We start from the raw sequence: 25,029 nt of genomic DNA on the forward strand, positions 1-25,029 counted from the left end.
TGAATGAAATGCAGGTATTATGAGTGCCTACAGAGGGGACGAAAGCAAGAACACATCGTTCTCTGTACCTGGAGGAGAGGGTCTGTTTTTGTTACCTTACTCTCTAATATGCTTGAAACATCGGCACGGCTCTCAGAGCAGTCCAGGATACTGTCGCACGCTCAAGTCGTCTCTTGCATGGAAACGTGGGCTTTGGGGGCTGCACCCACGAAACCATGTTTTTTTAAGCCCGAGGACTTTCAGTACTGTTTTTATTATTTTTCACCTCCATTATTTATTTGTGTGCTAAATTGAGACAACTGTGGTTTGAATCGGATAGCGCTTTGATCCTGGGTCTTAGGTATCTTAATCTACAAACTGATCGGCATTCGATCCTACTTTATTCTTTGATCTGGTCCTCGAGAGAGGACAGTATGAGTTAGATGTATCGATATACGCGGTCGAGCTAAGGAAACTTCGAACTCCCTATGACTCGTGAAAAGTTATAAATTAAGACTGTACCGAACCGAGTTTATCCACACGACTACTTAGTTGAAACATATATACGGGTGCTCAGGAGTGAAATATACCAGCTAAAGTTAAGTGAAGCAATTTATGTTTGGACTAGTAAGCGCCCGTTTCTCAGACAGGTAATTACCTCGAAATTCGTGTGCGAAGAACCAACCTCAGGATATTATTATCGCACTAACTCCAGAATAAAGGTTACAGGTACACAGTTAATTATCTATTGTATTTTTTTCAAAACGGATTCTTCCGTTGACGACAATTGCTGGGCTTTGTCTTCCACGCGCTCGGATAGCACTTCAATGGAGCGGTAATTCAACCTTCCACAGACACCATTATCATCACATCTTATGTGGTTCGTGAGGATATGCTGAGGTAGCACAACGTCCAATCTTTACCAAACGGGCGTACCACCACATCTTGAGCTTCACGGTATCGTAACGGACCTTCCTCGGTCAAAATTAGCAAGGTAGCTAAAACGTGGATCGGGAATTACATGGCTACGTTGTATACAGAAGAATGCATCGTTAGTGATTCTCCTGCAACGACTTCCAATACCCAGTTACTCTCCACTACAAACTCTAAAAGATGTCTGACTATTGTGCATTCAGCAGCCTTTTTAACTATGGACTAGTGAAAACTATGGCCCTCAAGGTATCCTTTGATGGACTGGTCAAGTGCATTCCTTCCAACTTCTTTCATTGTATTCGCTTTTCCGACTTTTTCAGTCTTCCTGCTTTGAACCAGCACCTAAAACACACCAGGAAGATAATTGTTTGTAGTTACTTTATAAGCTCATCATGACTCCGTGTAATCTTGCCATCGTGATTGCAAATCACACCATGTTGCACTCTTTAAAAATTGCTCAGCTCAGTGAACAAGCCAACGACTCTCTAAAAATGCCTATTTACATGTTCCGGTGCAGATCACTTTGGACAACCGACTACCGGCCGCTCCATTGTTTCTGTTGTTTGATACCAGTCATCTTTGTGATCGTTGGCTAAAGGCGATTGACGACGCTGCTAGGCTTATTCAACGCAACCTTCGTAAAATTCCAGATGCCGAGGTAAGTATTCGAAGTCGATGTATTTCCTTCGTGCTCCGTATGCTTGACAGTACCCCGACTCTCCGTGAGTTGTAGTAGTTTTTCAAAGAACTAGGGGCATTACTGTTTTGTTTGAATTGTGTGGATGATGAGGTTATCTGCATTATCGGTTGGTTAAAGCGGTTTTCGCTTGTTCTACGTTCAGCAGCTGACGCCGCCATAACTGAAAAATATTTGCTACTAAAAAACTTGTTAGTAGCTCAACAGTCGTGGTGAAATGGCCATTTGTCAGTGCATTCTTTCCACCCTTGTGCTGAGCTTCCGTTACACCATGTGATTGTTTGGTAGAAGGGTGATAGGTACATCTTCCATGGTTTACTGAACCATCGCTTTGCGTTAAAGTGCATCGCATAAACTAGAAGAGGTATGATATCTTCCATCATTCCTCAATATATCAGCATTTTGAGAGTTTCTGATACTCCATTCGCTGCCTTTGACTGTCGTATTATTGCTGAACACTACCGCAAATATTTGTCCACGTGGTCTATCCAAGTAAAGGATGAAATTTAGCTGCACTAAAGAGGAACTTTTTGTTGCTCACCAATGATGTGCATTAGACATGAAATTTAGGGCATTCAAGAGTACAGTGCTACATGATCACACCGCTGTCTTCTTAGCCACTTTCGACTCGTTAGTGTCATCGCTCCGTTCACCCTGAATACCATCTTTTCTTCGACCAAACAAGTAATAATTGGAAGGTTCCAGATCCATGATGTGCGGTGGATAGAGCACATTGATCATCCTTTGCCCCAGGTCACATGTTCATTTTCAAAGATGTTTGTGGCCGCGCACTATCATGGTGTAATTCGATACTTTTCCACTTCTCGTTCTTGGTCACTTACGCAACCCGGCAGCTAGGAAAATAGGACCGCGTAACACCCCTGTGGTTCCAATGTGTTAGCTCTTCGGGTGGTGATAGTCAATATCCGAGTCATCTGAATCACTGTTTGTATTTCCCGCGAAAACGCTAACCAGCACCGGAAGTTTTTCCTTTTTTTGTTCTGAAACCCAAAACATACTTCAGCTGCATGAAGTCACACAGCAAAGTTGTTGCGCTCGCTTTGTTCATTATTTCTTACCCCGTGATATATATATATATATATATATATATATATATATATATATGGCAGGTACGCCGTTGGGGTACACCATGTGGCCAGACGACTTCGGCTACTTCGGAAGTTCGTACTGCATAAAAACAGCCTGCGATCTGCACACAGCTGAAGCAATCGTTCCCCATTGTCCGTGTGTACCGAGTCCAGTCCATGTCGACCTCACAATTGAGTCTCAGATGAACTGAGCCTGCCTACTTGCGCATTCATATNTACAGTCAGTTGGGGCATAGGCAGACACGATAAACAGACATCTATCAACTTGCCGCTTGTGAGACTCCTTCACAGACGTTGCCAGACGAACCGCACAGAGGCGACTATCAACAGGTATCCAGTCAAGTAAGGATACTCCCGCCCGGTGACTTAGGATGACATCAACCCCCGCACATCCTGCCGGTGCAGCCTCTAGATCACCAGAGGTGCGCAGCCGGAAGCGAGTGGAGACTGACGGGGCGGTCAACTCAATCACTGTGCTTGCATCTTGATTTCTCGTTTCTGAGACACAGCATACGTCAATGCCAAGCGAGTCCAGTGTGAGTGCAAGAGCAGCTTGTTGTCTTGCTTGCTTCAAAGTGCAAACATTGAACGCGGCCAGATAGAGTGGGTGTCGAGGCGTGAAAATTTATTTTGAGATACCTGAGGATGTCGACGCCATGTGACAAGCAGATGCTGCACGCAAAACCGATGCATGACGAACGGAGTCATCAGTCCAAATTGCTGGGCCTACAAAGAAACAGTTAATAATGGGGTGGGGTGGGTAGAAAAAGTATGTGAAAGAGAAAGGAGGGAGGCGTCAAAAGTAGCCTTTTTTCGCTTATCCGCCTGACTCTATACACCAAGTACGGTGACCCAGCTAGTGACACCACACGACGGCCGATGTGGCACGACAGTATTGTTAGTTCTAAGTGTCGTAGTTGTACGTGGACTGGGATACTACCAGGGCGCCCACACCTAGACAGGAGGCCATTTAGGGTCCCCAACCAAGGCCTATGGCTCAAAAGCCTAACCGTAAGGCAGAGGTGTTTGGCGGGAAATGCAAATGCATTACCGTTTCTACGGAACAAGGCACCATAAGTTCCAACCCGGAGGGCCAGGAGATTGTTTGTCTGGTTATTGACTAATCTGGTATGAGAGACCCTGTGAGTGTCGCAGAGACACCCCCAGTATGTCTCAATAGATAGCTGGGATGCGCAACCGTCACTCCACGGTAAGGTCCAGTCTCTTCGTGACGGGAATCTTAACAAAATAATGCTTCATCACCGTCAGTCGGCGGAAGCAGTTAGTAAGTAGGTAGTTGAAAGTTCACTGTTTCTACGATTTGCGCCTTCTTGTATCTTGTGCTTAGTCGAGTCCAGTGAAGAAGTGCTAGCTGGTTGGGACAGTCTACCAGGAACGTTTGTACTGTTACTGGTTTACCAATCGACTAGTGCGATTAAACCACCAATGTAGCATTTCTATTGTAATGTGTCTTCTGGAGCGAATCGATCATTTGGAGGATCACTAAGTTCGGAGAATGCAGTAGAGAAAGTTCGTTTGTCAAACCCGTCTCCCACATGGTACATTTATGATGTGACATTGTTTGTTGATTGGGAAAACTAGGTCTACACTGTTATTTGAGGGAGATCGGTAAGCTATCCAGTATGCATGGTCCAGTCTCCACATATTAACTGGCTTTATTTATGCAAGGACACACTTAACGATTCTTGCATTTTTGTTTCAGTGCATCCAACTCCAGGATGTTTGTGATTCTTCAGCACTTTTGCTGAAGCAGATTCGCTGTGCTTGTGTTCTCGGTAGGTCACAGTGCTTCCTGCTTTTATTCGAATGAGCCTACTCGGTAGCCTACCATGAAGAATCTTACCGCACGTGCATTTTCCTCACATTTCCCTTAGATGAACACCGTGTGCTGATTGGCTCGGACGAGGGCTTACATGTGGTGGACGTAAAACATGGAAGTAAGTCAATCGTGTCTTCGCCTGTGCCCTTAATTTTTTTCATCAAATCTGTTCTCGTGACCCGATCTTCCTGATATTTGGCGGCCCGCTCCCCCCTGATACTTCGCAAATAGTTTTTTTAAAGTAGATATAAGGAAGATACTTCAATTAAATGCACACACATGTACTCCATGTAGGACATTCTGAGCTTATCTGGAGGTAATTTGCGAGTCATTTTCTTTTTGAGCAGGTCATTGACTAAATTATATTCTTATTTCTTTGAGTTTTGCCTCATCGAAACCCTTCCTGTGGATACATAATGAAAGAAATCTGTTCACTTTCAGCAATCATTCGTCGAGGGGACAAAAAACCTGTCTTTCAAATTGAAGCTTTGAACGAGGAGCTCCAACTGGTGGTTGTTATTCAAGGTTTGTGTTGTAATATCCCTTCTTTTTACCTTGTTAATTCCTGTAAATCCGCATTGACCAGTACTTTTTATGTAAATAAAATATAGAACCATAGTTTTTCTCGATAGTTTTAAGAACCTAGACAGTGAACATCATCCCTGACTTATATTCTTGTCCCAACTAAGCATGCTATCATACGGCTTTACATGCACCTCATGCTATGAAATCTCCGTATCCGCAGTTACGATGTCCCTGAGCTCTCTTCGTCTGTAATGGCTCCATCTTCGCAAAGACGTTCACTTGCTTCCATACATGGTAACGTGTTATACTTTTGTTTTATCTAAAAAATTTTCCTTGCTTATCCTGGCAGAAACGTAGTAAATTTACTTCTTCAACACAGCTCATTTCGAGGAGTATTTTTCTACCTCGCGCGGCTTCCAGGTTTTGCTCCATGTCTTTTCCTTGCTCGTGATTCCATTCCGACTAGTCTTACTGATGTGTGTGATTTGCATCCAAGTGCTATTTTCGTTTTTTCGCTGTTTAACCTTTTCTAGAGAAAACTAGACGTCTTAAACTACTACTTTTGGCAACCATCGAAGGAATTAGTTCTGAACAGATCAAAGTTGCCGACCCGAAAACCTGTTCTCAATTCGTCTGCGGGATGAGCCGATCCAACACGGTATGTCTCCTTTGTGCTGCTGGGCGTAGATCCGTCTGGGTGTACGAAATTGCGCGAGTTCGCAGTCGTCATCGTCGTGTTCGAGAAATCCTGTTTCCAGACAACGTGCAGGCAGTCAGTATTGTTCGCGGTGGCAATTGGTTGTGTGTTGGTTGTCCAAGCTACTTTGCCCTCTATCACATCTGGTCTGAAGGTCCAGCTCAAGGTAATCACCTGATTCGTCAGTGGGAAACATCTGTGCTTCAGTGCCATTATCTTTTTTCGACGTATTTCATAAACCCTAACATACCGTCTAATTCACATAAACTGTTGACTTTTGTCGCCTTATTGCCACGAGTAGATGGGAAAATATGATTTTCTAACAAAAAAACAATCATTCATGCCTGACTTTGACAATCGCTAGCTTAGGCTTCGTCGCATAAGATATTTAGCTGTCCTGTCTGCATCTATAATCTCAATATAACTCGGAACTCGTGGAACGTCTCAGCATGTCTAGCGAAAGGAGATGAGAACGCCTGTAATTCAATGATCGAGTTGCATCCGTTGAGATGTCATTTAACTTCACATTCTATTGGAAGCTCACCAATCTATGATGGCTTTGAGGTCAAATGCCTGAATAATTCAGTCAGCTTGAACGGGGGTAACATTTTCGCAATTGTGACGTCCACATTTAAGAGCCAAACCCCACGAGGATTGTGTGGACTCTGTCCTGATGTGTAGTTGGCACAAACGACACTTCTTAGTCGTCTTAGTCCCGCTGAATCACATGGTTATAGACAAATCCGCGGTCTATATCCTCTTTTATGTACTTCCCATTTTTTCACTTATCCTATTCGAGAGGTATAACGTAGGAATCAGGTAGCATTTACGTATCCTTCTCACTGGATTATCCATACTAGAAGTTTACTTACCTGACTATCGCTCCTATCCTTAAAGCTGTCGGTGTTCTTTTCCGTCGTCTTTGCCACAGACCATAATTACCTATAATCAGGTGCAGCTACTTGTGAACGGTTCGTTCTCCCACCACTATCCACGTTTTCAACCATAAAACATGCTTTTCCAACCCGAACTACCTCATCTCGTTCCACTTTCTTTAGCTCTGCTGCGCACGGACTTGGTGGATTTGGACCCGACCTTCGCCTTCTTCCAGCAGAATGCGTTTGATGCATACATGGGGATTCAGGTGGACGATAATGAATTCCTGTTGATATTTGAAAGTAAGTTTCTGTTTCCCGTCACCAGTACTGCTCTTGCAGCGACAATAATGAAAATTTGATTCCGCTGCTCGCAGTTTCCGTAGTATGGATGCACAGTACGTCTCCCTTCGTTCATTTAACCTGCTTGTGGGTTTTATGGTTCCCTTAGAATTGTCAAACAGCGCCCAGGACTGGGTGCCTATACCAAGTAGCCTTTGTTTCCTCATCCTACATTTTCACTCAGTCCTCCCTTTTCGAGATCCCCGGACTCCTATTTTGGACAGTACCTTCGTTTTTAAGTATATGTATTCATAAATCGTCACCGGGGTAGTCGGGGAAACAAGTTCTGTGGGCGAAGAGGTTAGTGCTTCCCGTGGGATTCAGTAGCTCTACCTCTTTTTAGGCGTATTGTGTGTCTAACAAAATATCAGGAAAATGGAGATTGTGCACATTGCCTGTTTGTTTGTCAGGCAGTGCGTATTGAACGTACATTCGTGACTGCCGCTGTGTAAACACCGCTCAGGAGTGACGAAAGCCCAAAGATACCACTTATGTTATAACAGTGTGTTTATCAAACAGACTATCTTTTAGTGATATAGGACCTGATCTATTGATTTGATTCGGTTAACGAACGATAGGTGAACAATTTTGATACTTTGTCTGTCATTTTTAGGTCATCGGTGGTACTAACTAATAGGCAACTGTCCTGCGGGTTACATAGCAATACGTTTGGGCTTCAATGTACGTTAACCAGCTTTCAGAACTGTCGTCTGCTGAAGATATCCGATCGAACAGAGCTGCGCGAACGTGTTCGTACACAGAAAGGATGACGTTTTGATCATTGCCTAAGCCGAGGGATAACCCCCGTGCACTTGTTAATTGTGCACTTGTTAATTGGTCTCGAAGGCAGGTAGTACAATCTCTCAACTAACTACGCTTAGTTAACCACCCATTTTGTCTACTCACATTCGTATCACTCTCGTTTGAACAGTATTCCTTTTCGCCCTAATTCGGTCAAACCATACCAAAAGGAGGAAGCACTGAACTCTGGGTTCCGTTATTGATACAGGTCATTAGCCCTGCATATCCTTATTCGTACTGGAGTTGAATAAGACGAGCATCTAACCACTACTTCACCAGAGCACATTGAGTGTACCTGAGTTATTACGTCTGAACAGGCGAACATGTCCGTGTCTGACCAATGTAAAGGTTTGCCTGATGACCTTATATGTTCACGTGTTACAGTACAGACTTACGGACTCCATGTTGCAATCCAGCTCTGCTGTCTCCCGATTTGTTTGAGATCATAGGCTCATTTCTTGTGCAGCATCCATTTACCCTCTGTTGTGTTCTGCTAATCTACTGCCATCCCAGCCGTAGTTTGATCTCGGACCATGTGCCCAATATGTTGGGTTAGTAACCGGCTACCTTGACGACCGGAGCAACGTGCGTTCGTAGCTATCTGTTTCATCATCGATCGACCCGTGTATTTATGTACGCATTCAGGTAAGAGCGTTCTCCATGCGTTTATCAGGGTGACTGTTCTGTATCTAGTGTCACCCAATCTGGTTCCCCATAGGAACGTGCAGGCTAGCCTTGTGTCATTGGTTCACGGAATTTTTGAACAATGGAATAGGAATGTCAACTGGATCCCCCAAAGGTGTTCTAATTGGAAGGGAAGATCCAAGGTGACTAGGGTTAAAGCTTTTATGTGCATAAGGAGAATAGGGTTACTGAGACCACGACGACATGAAGCTCAAATGCGAAACTGAACGCTTCTGGTTAGTATTAACTCATATTCCCTTGAGGTATTTGATAGTAAGTGAGTTCTGTTAATCAAAGTTCTAAAACGTCGCCCGTTTGTGCTTAGTTCAGCATCCACTTAATTGACCTAGTTATGTGAATCTTCTGGAATGGTGAAGACATTCACTGTCGTTTGCATTTCGGTTCCACGTATGAAAAAGGCCGTCCTACAAGTGGTTCTTTTGTATGTATCTACCATCTTTGTGCAATACCCGTGCCCATAGTTGATATCTCAACACAAACGTGTACGTCTGTGTTAGATCTCTTGAAAGTGAATACTTCCAAAGAAAGAACACTACTCCCCTGTCCTGTTTTCCCATAGGGGACAGTAAGACTCATATTTTGGTATGACCGGATACGCCTGTTGGTAGCGGTAAAAGCTCATTCCTTCTCAGAATTCTCTATCTGTCCTGTCACAGTTCGCACAACCAATCTGAACGATATCTGTAGTTATGCCATCTTTTTCAATACCTCATCCACGCCCTTGTAACTTCGTCCATTCTACGACTTACTGTCAGCCGAATGTATGTAACCTATATTTTCCACTGGTTACTTTTTGTCCTCACTTGTCTTGCTACAGGTTCGTGAAATTCATTCTCCGAACAAAGGAAAGACGTTATTTTCATATCATGAATCACTCCACTCTTTTTGTGCCTCTATAGACTGCGGAATTTACGTGAATACTAGTCGTCAGCGCACTCGCACCGACAATCTTATGTGGCCAGCTAAATTGATTTCAACAAGCCCGTTTGCTTTCACCTGGCCCTATCTGTACGTCTTCACTGAAGTTGGGCTCGTCGTATTCAATATCACCTCTGGATTATGGGTTGCGTCGCTTTGTGGACGTCAAGTGCGCCCACTCAGTTCCGATGCACATCTTTGTCTCGTTCAGACAGTTGTAACACCGTCACCACACACCGGACACACGAACATGGCCACATCGGACGCGTCGCCCAGTTCGAAACTCTCCCCGCCCTCCGAATCGAGTTCCGCCCAAAATGCTCAGCGCCTAGTTTATCTCAAGCCCCCAACGAACTGCGATTCTCCACCACACGAAACCCTTTCAGCATCACAGCCGAAACTTCTAGATTTACCAGAGTCCATCGGATTGAATCCATATGCTCCTTTGATGGTATGTCAGTTGCCATTTGGTTGTCTGTTTTACCTTCATTTGTCATCAGATCAGACTGTATTCCAACTTCTTACCATTTCAGAAACCCAACCGCTCCACAACTCAACCGGTTGATGGCGATGGTGTCAGTACGGAACAGCCAGCTCCCACTGTTGACAGATTCTCACGTTTCCGTCCTAATACTCGTCACTCTGGTTTCTATACGCAAAATGCCCCTCCTTCCAACAGACTTGCATCCCTGATCTCAGGTCCTTCGGATTTTCAGCATGTAGTTCACTGGGGTCCCTACTCAAGTGGAGCGTTTATCGACCTCGGTCCAGCTCCTGGACAACCTCAACCAACTGAGGCTGACCGCATTGCAAGGTTAAAATCAGTCATTGAAGAAAGATATAGCCGCAATCGCGAAAGTAGCCTAGGTAACACAACACGGAGCCCACCCCTCAGCATGTTGACCGGTTTCTCCTCTCGTCCTTCAGGATCTCTTCAGATGCAACAGAATCCTCAACAAGAAGATGTAAGTATCAGCCATTTTATTAACCAATGCTTTACTCGTTCCAGCGAGATTGCTCTATTTCCCTTATCTTCCCTTCTTTACCAGACATGTGATTTGTTGGCTACCGATACTTTGGTTGTGTTCGTGTGCTCTTACTTAATCCGACAGGCTCCCTCAGAGGACAAGCTCTGAGGAGGTTTCTCTATCCCTGGTGATTTTACGGCGGAATGATTTGGACAACTAACTTATCAGCAAGGAGCATTGAAAGCATCATCGCCATCAGCTGTAGCCGTGTTCAGACTACCACGGCATGAATGTTTCAATTCTCCATGCCTCCTCCAGAATGGCGCAAACCGCGATGTGGACAACATGTAACTTGGAAGAAGGGTGTGAAAGAGAGTACGAAGAGTTTGGGTGTGTTTGATTAGGTACGCCTTCCAGGATGCCGTCCCCGTGTCTCCTCCTGTGGTCGACTTCAGACACTGCAAGAAATGACGGCTTATTGATGTCAGTGGCGTTGGTGCTGTCGGTTTCTTTTCAGATTTGCTGACTGAACGCTTGGACTTGCAGGCATCTCAGGATGCTTGTGGTGGGCCGGATTTAGGTTTCTTTTCTCACTCACCTTTTTTCCATTTTAAAGCTTGAAATATAATTAGGTAAACTTTGGTGAGTCATGTGTCAACACCATTGTCGCTGTCTCTGACGGGGATGAATGTTTCACATGATGGCTACACTTTGGTGGCTTCGACATACAAATGCAATGATATTGGCGCGCTGGTTGTAAGCACATTTTACTCTTGTTTGCGGGATGGTAGAGTTACTTTGTATGGAATGCAGTGAGCCGTAAACATGAGCGCTACTGGGCACGGACCTTGGCTATGACTGTAGAAGATACTTCTGGTTTCTTGTCATCCAGCTCGTTAAATTTCGGCCGAAGCCAGCGCCCATTACATTAATTCCCTCAGCTCCAACTGTGTCACAATGCGTCAACCTATGTCGCTGTTTTGTTATTTGTGTTTGAAAATTAGTGTGCCATCGAGAACCTCAAAACGTCCGTTAGTTTTTCGTTTCCGATGCCGCTGCTTTTGAAATCAACAATTAGGTGGTACTTATTTCTGAGGAAAGATCTTCGGCAGTGTGTATCCTACATTTCAGCTAAGTGTGAAAGGAAGAAGGCCAACTGAACAGTTACAGACTATTGGACAGGGAAGCAAAATTCTCATATGAATCTTGTTCACAAAAACTGAATATCCATATTCTCTTTGAACGCGTCTTTCTGAACTTTCCTGGATATTCATTGACTGTTGATCAAATCGAAGCATAGCGACTCCACAAATTCCGCAGTAGATCTCACTTTTCAAGAGACCCAAAGCGAATTCACAAAACATACCACTCGCATGCCTCCCCCATCACCGTTACAAGTGTACTGACTACTTCGGAGCGATCTCACTGTGTTGACCAGACTCCCTACTGGGATTCTGAATATTTCAATTTCGTCGGTAGTGCTTCAGATTTTCCGGCTAATATGTGGTAAACGCCTGGTAATTGTCATGGTTGGAAAATCTCAGTTCATGACCTTTCGTGGACTTTTGTGAAACAGTAGTGGCTTCTGTGAATCAGAAGATGGCTCCTCCCCCAGCATGCGCATTCCCCAGTAAATGGCTAATTTTGTCCAGTCGTTTCGTTGAACTACCGGGGTATTCGTATTTCGAATAGCGTAACACATGAGCAATAAATAATCCGGTGTTGGAAGCACCCAGTAAGGGTAACCTTGCTTGTTTTTGTGACTATTTACCGTTTCTTACTGTTATGGTCAGTGGCTGCGAATTTGGCCGATATTATGAGCTGCCAACTGGGTTTCAAAATAGCCATTTATGAGAATAGTTACATGGTTGTTTTGTGCGTTTTTTTCTTTTGTGGCTACAATGTTGTTTTCGACTCCCCAATGATGCTGAACTTCACAACGTATATTTTATCCACTAACTGCTATCGTCCTTCATTTAATCTTGACAAGATGCCGGTGGCTAGCTAACTTGGGCTAATTGAATGTCATTCGTACATTTACTAGCTTGTTCGCGGTTCCTCGCCTATTTCTTGTTGTCTAACTCAACATAAGATGACGCTGTTAATCAAAACCTTTTTTCCACAGTGCCAGATGGCTCAAGTGGTTAGAGCGCGAATTTACTGACTGCAGTGTCCGTGGTTCGGACCTGACCTCTGCCTCTCGACTCCCCCCGTCTAGGTTTAGGCATCTTGGCAGTATCCCAGCCCTCGTGCTTCATTCGGGTGGCATGGCAGCTAGGCACTGAGAGAATGTATTTTTATTACAGTACAACTAAGAACTGTGTCTCCGTCGAAACTAATCACGCGCCTACTTTCCTAATACGAACCATGTCAAACAGAGATAGCATACTTTTTAAGTGCTTCACAGTATTTCAGAATAATGAATTGTTTGGTATAAACGGGTGCGTGTGAACCCGGTCTCCTAGAAAATGAACCACAATGCCTGCCATTGGAGTCCCTTGACCTCGATGTTCTTCCCTAGCAAACGTTTTCGCTGTTGCAACTCTAAGTGCGATAACCTACATTGTCGAGTTGTTAGTCTATCAGTAAAATCTTCGATATCCCATTTTTCTGCTAATGTGTTGGGTGCGTGTATCTCAAACGCTTTGTGTTCAACGTGCTAGTTGTTCCTCACCTTTCAGTCGAACGCGACCACCGCAAGTAAGTTTGACCACATTTCACCCCCTGATATCCTTATCCTGTCTAGGTTTAACACTGATAGCTTCTTTTTTTCATCCCATTAACCCTGTGAATCACGCCATCCCCTCGCATGCGATCCCCTGTATGCTTGCGTTTAACAGCTGTGGTACACTTTCGTCCAAGACTAGCATGCTGTGTTGACTGGTTAGCTGCTATATTGAGCGTAGTATAGCATGCCCTGATCTAGTTTTATCTATACGTGTTATATGACGTTTTAACCAGTCCCGCCTACGGACCCACAATGCTTCAAGCACTTTGTATCACATCACGCCTAATCACGATTAAACACATCATTCGTTAGTATGTCCTCGTTCCTTCACTTTAGCTACCCATTCGATCAGCCACTCGGACGAGCATGGAAAAACATGAGACGCACAACTGTGACTCCATCGCCCCGAAACGACCACTTAAATTTTCCCACCAATGCTTACGCATACGCCCCTTAAATTTGCGACCTCCATTGCACAACTTTCCATTTGACCTCGGTGACACAGACGCCAGACCAATTACTCCCCCGTCGTCTACGCGAAGTCCTGAATCTCACCTCCGAAATCCGCTCGCTTTCACAGATCGGCCTTGTGATGGCGCTGATCGTCCCAGTTTCGAATCCCTACCTTCCCTCAATTTGTGCGCTTCTTCCAGCATCGAAGACACTATGATGACACTGTTTTCGCAAGTAGGTGTTTTGTCATTTTTCCTGTAGATTTTCCTGTTGCACACCCGCGATCTCGGCTTGTGTGCAACTATACATTATCATTCAAGGAAAAGTTAGGCTTTTATCGAATACTAATGCGCACAATAATTTCGGATGAAAAACAGTCGAGTTCTGCGGGTTCTTCGATCTCAAGCAACCGGAGTGTGTTTCTGTCATACCGGGACAAAGTTTTTCACTTCATCTATTAGCGATAAGTGTCTGTTCCGGTTTCGCTGTTTTATCTGACTATTTGTGCCGTCACGCTTTCCATCCGTCTCGAGCGATCGTGTTAAAGCTTCTGTTATTTGATCAAACAACGGTCTCTCATTCAGATGGTCATTTACTGTTTGTGAGGTAACGTACATGTAAGGATATGTATGCACTAATTCTTCGACCTTGTTAATGTCACTATTACATAAGACCGCTCAGTCCATTCCTTCCGGTATTTTTCCTTTGCTGGAGTAGCTACATGAATGGTGAAAATAAACTGTTTGTAGTGGCACATAATGATTTAGTGCCTTTGGCCCTGATACCAAGGAAAAGATAGTCTATTGATCTCTCCACCTAACATAACACGTAATATGAACTAAAAAGTGTGGTACCCAACGCTCTGTTCTGTAAGGAAGATCTGGAGACCATCAGGAAGTTTCATAATCTTTCTTTGTCTTACATGCTTATAGAGCATCACCGTAATCATCGCTCACAATGTTCCGATTAATGAACTAGACAGGAACTGCGTTCGCACCACAATTCCTGTTAAAACTTTATTCTGTATGTAAGCAGATATTTTTGTACACACTTTTTGTACCCAACTTTGCTCGTCGTATCATTGATTCTTCTAGCTACGATTCTTTTTTTACAACAGCTACAATCACAACCTGATACCCAACCAACAAGCCTGAGCGACATCCCCCCGATTGATAAGGACCCTTCTACACAGATTTCCTTTGAATGACCGCAATCCAGATAAAGGAAACCACGCTCATTATGTCCGGTGCTGTTCTGCCATTGCCAAACGACTAGTTTCCAATCTGTCCCGAAGGAACGCTTGTACATCTTGAAGTCGTTTGCATTGCATATGCACATGCTACGGTTCTTTCTCGTATATACCAGATATCTTTATATGACATTCTATATCTCTTCTCCATACTGCCTTCTGGCGTAGTACCGTTTCTAAAATCCTTTGTGCAGAGTGATATTGTTTTTTCTTTTGACAAACGACTATCTCAGCAACCTGTCCAGCACCAATTTTGAACCCCACCTATAATTCTACCGTGGAAATGGGAATTAGGTAAAAAACCCGCTTTCGTTGTACATTCGTTTCTATGTTTTATTCCTTGTTTCCTTTTTTGTCCAGTTCTTCTAGCAGATTTTCTTCCACACTGACCCCATTGATTCATGCATTTTATCACCGTAGTTCATTGCTGTTTCTTAGCTACCCATTACTTCGAGACTTCCGTAGAGCCCCTTGTAGTTTCCTCACTAGGCAATTATGTTGGGTTGTATTTTAGAACGGAACCTCATACATATCCTAACTTTATCTCGCCCAATTTCGCCACCTTTTGCTCCCCGACAATTCCGGAGCAGCCTAATTCCTTAGTCTGAACACAGCCCAGGGTTGGTCCTTCAAGTCATTCGCTTTAGAGTATATAAATGTAACTAGGACACGTTATTCGAAACTACGTAATCCTACAAACCGTGCTGTGAATTCTCCCTACTTGTAAGAAATTCCCAGGTCTTTAGGTCAACGATTCGCTACTGGGCTTCAGAAAAGTGCCACTCTCACATCGATTCCCGTGTGTACTTTTTTCCTTCCTAGAGTATCAGTAACTCTTCATTGCCATCATTTCCTATTAGTTCTCGCTGCAAGAAAACTAACCCTTTGGTTGTGCCAAAGGATGGAGATGGATAAGGCACGCAGGCTGTTGCTCAAGCAGGTGGCCAACTTGTACGTGGGTCTGGGTTACCTGATAATAATTGTCCTTGCATGTTTCTGCGGACCTTATCGGCTTAAGAAAGGTCGGTCCTAAGGTCCGCACATTGGCAAACATAGTTCAACCAAACAGCTCCATGCCCGTGCGTCAAAGCTGTCGCCTTCAAGGCATGGCTTCAGTTTCTCGTCTATTCAAACAGCTAGGCTGATTCAACACCAACTGACTGATTATGCAATCGCCTGTAATAATTATCTGTTTTCCGGTGACCTAAACTATGACAGCTGGAACCAGCCTAACTTTGGTATATATTTTATGGTTGAACTAAACTCACTGATTTCACGATCAACTTCGTTGTCTTATTTGTGTAACTCCTCCGTACTGAAGTGTTGCGAAGCCGTAATGAAGTCACTACAAACGTGGTGCAAAAATTAGCATATTTTAGAGTACGCGGCATTCTGTTTTAGACGCCGGAAATGTGTAGTATCTTTGCATACTTTCTGTATTGCGCGGACCATTTAATTCCTGATTATCCATTACTTTTGGCCAGTCCACACATGTCTGCACACTAGTCATCAGGCTGTTTTCCAATAAGCATTTGTATCTGCTTGCAGGATAGTGTGGCAAACATGCAAGAGAAGTGGTGATCTCGTCCAGTAACCAAGGCTAGAGAATTAGATAAGTTCAAAATGTCGTTCTACTCGACAACTGTTCAGGTGTATGTACTGGTCGTAGGTATTTTGTCTGCTTCAGGTTCAGAACTGAGTGTACGCAGCACAGGGTAGAACTGTCGTCATCTTCCCCGCGGATTATGGTTCCGCCAGTTAAAACAGAAACAGGAAATATGGAAGTCACAGAGTCCGAGGTGTGGTCGAATGCATTGTGCGCGGTGAGTCTAGGTCGGCTACTTTGGTATAAATCATCAAACACTAACCGTCGATCGTTTAGTTCGTCAGTGTATGCAGAAGTTAGCCTGTCTTAGTGCAGCCACCTATATCCGAAACACTGCTACCGGTGAAAGGAAGGCCTTCGCTGCGGAGTTGTTTATTCGGAAATGCCAACTGACCGGTTACAGACCATTGAACAGGGAAGGAAAACTCTAATCTGCATCTTAGTTACAAAAACTGGACACAGATCTTCTCCCGAACGAGTCTTCTTGAACTTTCCTGGAGATTCATTGACTCCAATCATTCGTCGGTCAAATCCAGGCAAATGTTACAAAGTGGCCCCGCGAATTCCGCAACGGAATTCCCTTTTTCAATCGACGCAAAACGAAACTCTACGAACAACACATACTACTCGCGTGCCTCCCGATCAGTAGCACCACCGTTACGTACAATATGTACCAGCACAAGTAACGTCACTGCTTGCCAACAAAGGTAATTCGGATCGGTAATTGATTTTTCCAGTTGTGCCGTATAGTTTGCTAGCAGCGGCACCTCGATTCCGGTCCACCGTAAAATGCGCCAGACTACGTTCGTGGAGCAAATTGGCGAGAAAACTTCTATTGCCGTTTCAATTATCCCGCGCAGCGAATTGGTTTTTCGCAACTGACTTTACCCTCTGTCTGGACACTAAAGTTTCAACGCAAAGCTGGATTGTGCTTCACAATGTTCATAGAGGTAATTCCATGGCAGTTCATTTAGGAATAAAGCGTTAATTTGGTGCGGAATATCATCAAAATTAGCCAAGCCAAACTTTCCACGCCATTGTAACAGAGAAAGACGTCTTCTTCAATTCGTTTTATCTGGAAGAATAAACATATCTCTGGAACGGGAAAACACTGAAGAACAACGGAATTCGAATTGCGAAAGACAGCCGAGATTAAACTTTTGACTTCCTCATAGGAAAGCTCTGGTCGGCCGAACGTTTTGCGTGAGCAGACTCAACTGATCTGCGAAACAAAAACAGCACGATAAGAATGTAATCACTCGTTTACGATACGCGACCAGGAAAGCAAATACGAATCAGAGGAAAACAACGATCTTTTGCAAACTGTCACGCGCTTGATGACTTTCCATCACAATCAACTGCGGTAGTCTGAAAACAACCAATTCTGACCATAAGGTTGCTGAAAAGTCTTCGAAAGCCCACGACCGATTTCGCCCTTATTGGGGCTCTAGAGGTAGGCGCAGTACCCGAGTTCTACTTGAGACCAAATTGTACGAAATTAGCGCAATACCCTCATTTGCAAACAAATTTGGTTTTCCGGGGGACTCATTTGTGATCCAGCTGAATCAATCGTTTATGACGAGTAGTGTATCACGCCTATACACCTATCTCAATATCTCGAATATCGTAAAAATTGAAACATGAGGCGGCCTGGTGCAACATTTTCAGTTGCTTAAAAACATCACAAACGAGAGATTCAGTTGGGTTACAAGTTAGTCTCTCGAGAAACCAAATTTGTTTGTAAATAAGTGTATTTCGCTAACCACTTCTGATCATCACCACTGATTTATTGACAGGAACAGTCGAGATCAATCTGCAGCGGGTTTCTCTCCGCAAGTGTTTGAACCGGCCGCCAAGTTACCAAATATAAATTTGTCACGGGGTGCATGAATTCCGTGTTTGTCAGCCGATAAGTTGTTCATTTCTCAGCTTCTTACTACGCTTACGTCCAAAAACTGCGTAGCGATTCTGGTAAAGTTCAATCCCGTCACGAATAAAATACCAAAACAGGTAATGTTACAGGAGAAGTAATATTTTCACGCAGGAGTGTTGGAACGAATTGGACATTCATTAGTTTGAACCGAGCGACATGGCCCAACAAACATGACCAAACGAATAAAGTTAATCAACCGACTCAACGTAAATGATAGAAGGATCCAGTAAGCCAGCATCGAAATCGATGCATCTCTAAGCGACTTATCATCTGGCTAGTTTATGTGATTGTGTCATTCGACTAGCTAATACTAAGCCGAGTGACAAAATAGGCATACTCAAACAACCAATCAGTCATTTGGTCACAAGTGAGTTGGTCGACAAGATGGGCAAGCAAAGTACAAAATGTCAAGGCAACCACGTCAAGAATCCTGAATCAGGGAGATAACGTGAAGATAACATTTTTATGTAATCCTTACCACCCAATGAATCAAAAATCAAGTTGTCCGCTACATACCATGTACCATGGGTACAGTGGATAAAGCGGGCATAGTTTTGATATAGTTTAGATCACCGCAGAGTGGGAGAGTATGGGAAATAAAACCAATTGTTGGAAGTGATGGCATGCTCGGTTAGTTTGAGAACTGGGTAGCCATGCATTCAAGGCGATTGCTTTGATGGACGAGCACCACTGACTTCACAATTGGGCCATTTCTACCGGTTGCTTAACCATTAGTGAATTGAGTTCAAGGATCCCCATTGGGTGAGACAGCCATTGTCCATCCGACTCAGTTTACTAGTTAATGCCTTCATGCTTCGTTCCCAGGTCATACACTGTCAAACTCTCAGTCGCTTCTTGGTTAGTACAGGGCCAGGCGAAAAGGGTTCTGCGAGGCAGACTGTCTTCTGTCATTCAGAGTACACGCCCAAACTAACGTAACCTATGAAGCATGAGTAATCCAACTATCACGGGAGTCTCTTCTTCCAAAAGCAATCTGTCACACCTCAGCATTGCCAATCCGATGTCCCCACCAAACCCGACCAATGCCTCAGAGACATCGATGGTAAAACAGTGGCAGCCTTCACATGTCCTCTGCGCGAAGCGGTAACGTTTCTGGTCCATAAAACGTTAAGGATATTGCTACTGCATCGTAAGCTCATTGACAGATAAACTGACGTCACTTCAGCGGCAAAGGTGTCGGAAGTTAGCAAAAGCTGCCCTGGCCCTTCAGATTCGAGAAGTTCACCGGAACTCCTACAACCACCCAGGTAAATAAATTCGTCTACCACACCGATTGGCTCGTCTGGATGTACGGAGTCTTGTAACAGCACTTCACACTTTGCAGGTGTGTGAAGCGCATGCCAAATCGTAGAGCAAAATTACTTAGGTAACCTAAAATGGTTTATGTCTTTGAAGGATCTGATCAAGCGAACGGTTATGGATAAACAAGTGAATGTGAATCGTTCAGTTTGGTCGTGGATAACCTGTAAAGTAAGGAAATCGGTGCACCTCTGGCTATCTTCCTAAAGCAGTTGATTATTCGCCGTCAACTCACGTTTGTGAGTATAAACATGTCGCTCTGGCTTTCGAGGCCTCCTCATCCGACAAAATCATGTGGAAATAACATATCTCAGTCGTACCCACTATCTGTAATCACGAATTACTCCTGATACGGGCCACAGAGCTGACCAGATTTACTGGTGCGTACAGATATCATAAACACAACCACTTTCTGGACTGCCAGTTATGTAACGAAACTTATGACTAGCAAGAGATCTGTGAGCCTAACACCGTTTTCAAAACTTGTCAAAATATGTTAACTTACCTTACTCTGTTAGTAGACGTACCATGGGCGTTACTTCTAGGTACTTGTGCGGACCGTTCAGAGCTACCAAGAAACAGTACCCAAGTTAGGCTATTGTGTAAGACGTGTAACTTAAGTATACGAATAAAGATAAAGTGCAGTTCAAGAGTAACCTCCACAGAAGGGTACAATTGAGTTACGCCGCGCCCAGTTACCACGAAAAATATGATAAACTCGGTTTGTTTCAGGCCACAAGGCAGTAATGAGTTTACGACAAAACAACTATTGACAGGGTCGAATTGGTCGATTGAAACAAACACAAATTAAATTAACTTGGTTCACCTTTCTAGATCATACAGTGCAACCATTGTAACCTACTCCAATCGGGCTGTCAGAACCTGTGCCAATCCTAACACTAAACGTTATCATCTGATGTGAGGCGTTTTAAATTGGCAGAAATGAGGAAGACCGTCCTACAAGAGTGAGTCTCAAACAACAGTTTTTTTTCAAAGTCAACCAAACTGCGAAATTCAGTTTGCACCTCTTACAGGTGTGGTTAACTGTCAACCAAACTGTTTAATTTATGTGCGGCATGGTGTTCTGAAGCCAATTATTCAGAATTCGCTCTAATAGTAAAATCTCCGAGAAGAAATTTAGCTGAACATCCTCACAGCTGTACCAAGTACAACTGCTGACTGTCAGATTGATACGCGGGATTGCAGGTTTCTTACCCGTCGACGTGATCATCTAATGTTGCGTTCTGCATTCACGTAGCTAGAAAGCCTTACGTTCTAACAAGAAAACCAGTATAAGCTTAGACGGTCCGCATAAAACACGTGACAGAGGAATCGTTTAACAGAGCTCATCAATTCCATCTGCCAGTGTTTCTCAAGGCTACGGCGCAGTCAGACGCGTCTACCGATATTCATTCCAGGATGTTAAGTCAGAAGAAACTGGTTAAGAGTTCAGCCGTGAAAAATCTTTCGTCTTTTAATTTGTCCCACCTTAGAGATGTTCAATCGTAGTTGGCAATCTTTTGTTTTTACATACTAATAGTTTCGTTCAGTAACTTATCCATTAATTATTCGAATATGTTTTATCTGCTTTCCACCCAGCTCACTGTTATTTCCCCAGATCAACCCATAAAGACGAGCCTCTACGGCCTTCATATAAGTATTTGTCTGTTTGTCGACATTCCAGAGAGCTGTCATGCTGTTCATGATGATGATGACGGTTCCAAGGAGTGACTGATTTCGCGCAAGAACATGTACGAATGGGGGTTACGTAACAAGCTGCCAAGTTGATCATTCTACGAGTTCAAGAGACCATCGAAACCCTGTGCTCCCACTTAGAAATACTGGACATAACTAGAAGATTCTCAAATGCAATAAGCTCGTAGAAAGTGTGACTCAAGTATTCGAACTGACAAAAGCAGTGCAATATCAGCTCCTCGAGAGACTCACGAAGTTCCCAAAGACCATGAAAGTACATTCAACTTGCATTCGTGGACAAGAACGAGATGATAATCGATTCTATGAAGACCCGCTTTCCTCTAAAAACTCGTGAACTTCTGTTTTTCCAACAAGGGCATACACATGAATGAAGATTGAATAAAGTAAGTGACTTGGCTTAAGGACGATTGTACGCCTGGAAAAAAACAAAATGTGATCTAATCTATAGTCGTGACAGCAGAAGTATCTGTTCGACATAATCTGATATTGGGGCGGTTGTAGTCCAGTAATCCAACAAAAGGCTAGTGGGAAAAAGCTTATCCCTCATAAATGTAGCGAACTTTTACTGTCGTGGACATGGGTACGGTGGATCTGGACCAACAGCCTCTGATGACCGAAAAGGAAAACAATAAAAGAAACGCACTCAGATGTCTGGAATGGAACGACAAGGATTTTACTAAAAAGTGAATATCTGCCGCGTTTTATCTTTAACAGAACAAGCGTGCACAGCACCGAGATGGGTGTCTGCAGAATTTCAAGGTGTTCATGACGAACCGAACTCATGTTGTAAGACGATAAGCCACGATCATTGTTATTGGACTATTCGGACAGTTTGATGTACACAGAAGTATCAATCAACTGTGATTCGGCCACTTTGATGAGGACATCCAACCAGTAGTTGGGTGGTTCAGACCTTTGGCCACACCAATGATCCTTTTTCGTCCTGTTTTGGAAACGGAATGCAAGGTTGCCAGGAATTCACAGCATGCATAAATGTACTAAATTCGGGTTTCATAATAAACAGATCACGAGTGATTTACCCCACAGATGCACTGGAAACGTCGACATTGCTATTACACTGTCAATTTTTATCACAGGTCGGTAAAAGCACTTGAAAAATTCGTACCACTAAACGGTCTAGAAAGTTTCGACGGTTCACAACAAGTAGCCTTCAACAGATTCGCTTCATCTGTTTGTTGGCTTATACAAGGATATCATGAAAAAGTACACACCTCTGGCTAGCGTCATCCTCAATGCTAATGACCTGCGGTTCACAGTTATCGAGTTAGAAAGCTAGCTTCCGGCAGCTGTACTTCGGTGACTCCGACACGGGCCTCAGGGTCAGCAGGGACCCTAAAGATACGAAGTAAGCCATCAAGGCTTACTGATGGAACCTGAAAATGAGTTTTATTTATAAAACTCATTTTATAGCAAAAGCGAGTTCAGTTAACCCAGGTGCTGTTGTGTGGGATTGGTTGTTTTGTGTGAATACGACATATTTGTCTGTATTTTTAGGGTTAACAGATTGAGAGATGAAGTCGGGAAATAAAAAAATTATGTAGGACAACTGGATGGTTTAATTTATGGTGAAACCATAAATTTCAGCAGCGTTGTGAGGGCTAAGGACGAGCCCCAGTTAATCACACCAGAGATTTTCAGACACCCCACCTCGCACCAATTAGGTGATGGAAAAGTGTCAGCATTGCGTCCTAGCGACTGACTCTACATCTCAACGTTAAGAGTCTGCTCAGGGCCAACGCCTGAAAAGTCACCTGACAACGGTTAGCCCACCAGTTATGTGAACAAAAGGCAAGTTACACATCTTCCAGTCCTACCACCGCCCGGTGCACCTGACATAGTTGTAACTGCGTTGGATTCTTCGCAAGATGTACTATTCTTAACCGCGCTGGACAAGGTACCGTTATCACGCTGGGCCGAACAACTTATCAACTACCATACCTCCTTCAGCTTGCAGGCAACGAGAAAGCGACATGTTTGGATGGTTTGACTTGATTCGCGATATTGCAGAACTAATCCTCCCTCTAAGCAGTGTTTCGGTTGGTTTTGTTGAGGAGGCCCGCAGACTTCATAATATGACTGATTTCCATGGGCCCTTCTGAACAGCATTTCCCAAAATCATGAAAAGATGGTATTCGAGAACCACTCTTATTTCGATGACCACAACAATCTTTTCATTTCCTAAAACAATAATGCAGCTAAGAAAATGTGTTGAACATTTCTCAAGTTGAAGAAAGTGACTACATTACTGCTAGATAAAGGTTTCGTTGGGCAGATGCAAGTCAAGTTGTGCATACAAAACGACTTAATAGCTACAAAAAAACTTACGAGCAAACCTCGATTGACTTTAAATTCTTGGAATGCAAAACTGAGTGTGGATAAAACCTTGCATCATTCTCAAGCCAATAACGGGCTCCTCTGGCGTTTAAAGACAATCTTTCTGGAGTGTAGAGTGCCGCGTACTGCTATACAAATTCAAACGTTAATATGGGACAGGTGCTTACCAGGAATTCTGGTCGCGGTCCAGACAATGTGTAGCATGTTTGCCATCCGATGATGCCTAGGTGGACAGCAGCCAACCGGATGTATTGCGAAAGCGTATCACACAGTCGATGAAATGAGGCATCACGATCAATATAGTATATTTCCGAGCAGCGTGAATTCAGTACGAGAACAACGCAGGAACTGGGACACTGTTCCAAAATGAACATCTTTTTCTTTAGTGACCCTTGTGAGAATCTCATAAGAATCTCAACAAATAAGTCGACATCCATCTCCTGTGCAAAATCCATGTCAGACTTAAAGGCAAAAGATGCTTCTCTGAGTGCCGAAATTCCATTTATCTGTATACGGCCGATGAGAACCTTAACATCTAGAGTGGGAAGAAATTCACGTTATTCTCTACACACCTTACCAGAATGTTTACTGTACCAGATTAGTGAGAGGCCATTTGTCGTCAAGTAGAAGTTCCGCAGCTCGTCCGGCAACTGACAGTCATTCGTTCGTTCCCACTCAATGAGAGAACCTTCATCAACTGCCTTTGGCGTTTCCACAAAAATGTCGCATACGGCAACCTTCGTTTCTTTTAAGATAGTCAACATAGAACACCTTACCCAAGTAGGATTTTAAATCATGTAGAAAGTTAATGACCATTGAGTCTTCTAGTTGAATTTCCTAATGTGCACCGAACCTCCAGGTAGTTAACATAGGAGGAATGGTCGCACTCCAAACTTCGTAGTAATGTTTCTGAACATAAATAAAATAGTATAGGCGTTATACGAACATTAACCAATAAAAAGCGGTTGGTTCCTGTGGGAATGAATGGCTTAGAAACTGAAAAACAGTCCCGACTCAAAGCCGTCACCTTGTCGTGGTGGTCGGGCTTCTGTGCACAATGACCCAGTGGGCTATACTGACTGGAATTCAGTTCATAAAGGTTCAGCAATGCTAGGAGGGCCAACGGGAGCAGCCTGACGAAGAACAGCGAGTCCCCGTACTGCGAGTAATCGTATTACGAGGCGGTCTGGAGGTAAAGTCTTACTGTCCTCTGCGATAGGAGTGTAAAGGCAGTAAGGCCTTTCCTCCAGGCGACCGGCATGTCTATATTTATGGAAGCA

General features: G+C 43.8%; 2 protein-coding genes across 2 annotated transcripts in view; one reads left to right on the forward strand and one right to left on the reverse strand.

The window, feature by feature from the left end:
- T265_08652 (hypothetical protein) overlaps positions 1-15,368 on the forward strand; it is a gene marked incomplete at both ends in the record, with an annotated part of 62,314 nt that extends 46,946 nt beyond the window's left edge. Inside the window, 10 exons of the mRNA XM_009174518.1 lie at positions 1,430-1,570; positions 4,442-4,514; positions 4,614-4,676; positions 5,000-5,083; positions 5,617-5,946; positions 6,839-6,958; positions 9,403-9,872; positions 9,955-10,386; positions 13,454-13,804; positions 14,688-15,368. Of these exons, the coding sequence (XP_009172782.1) occupies positions 1,430-1,570; positions 4,442-4,514; positions 4,614-4,676; positions 5,000-5,083; positions 5,617-5,946; positions 6,839-6,958; positions 9,403-9,872; positions 9,955-10,386; positions 13,454-13,804; positions 14,688-14,777 (2,154 nt within the window). The remainder of the gene's footprint in view (positions 1-1,429; positions 1,571-4,441; positions 4,515-4,613; positions 4,677-4,999; positions 5,084-5,616; positions 5,947-6,838; positions 6,959-9,402; positions 9,873-9,954; positions 10,387-13,453; positions 13,805-14,687) is intronic.
- A 1,718-nt stretch (positions 15,369-17,086) lies between these two features.
- Positions 17,087-24,565, reverse strand: T265_08653 (hypothetical protein; the record flags this gene model as incomplete). The annotated part of the gene is made up of 6 exons (XM_009174519.1): positions 17,087-17,647; positions 20,184-20,444; positions 23,741-23,874; positions 23,917-24,284; positions 24,327-24,494; positions 24,526-24,565. 6 exons carry the CDS (start codon positions 24,563-24,565, stop codon positions 17,578-17,580), a joined length of 1,041 nt encoding a protein of 346 aa, XP_009172783.1.
- Positions 24,566-25,029: the final 464 nt, after the last annotated feature.

This window comes from Opisthorchis viverrini (genome assembly GCF_000715545.1).
Source record: "Opisthorchis viverrini unplaced genomic scaffold opera_v5_233, whole genome shotgun sequence".
Lineage (NCBI taxonomy): Eukaryota > Metazoa > Platyhelminthes > Trematoda > Opisthorchiida > Opisthorchiidae > Opisthorchis > Opisthorchis viverrini.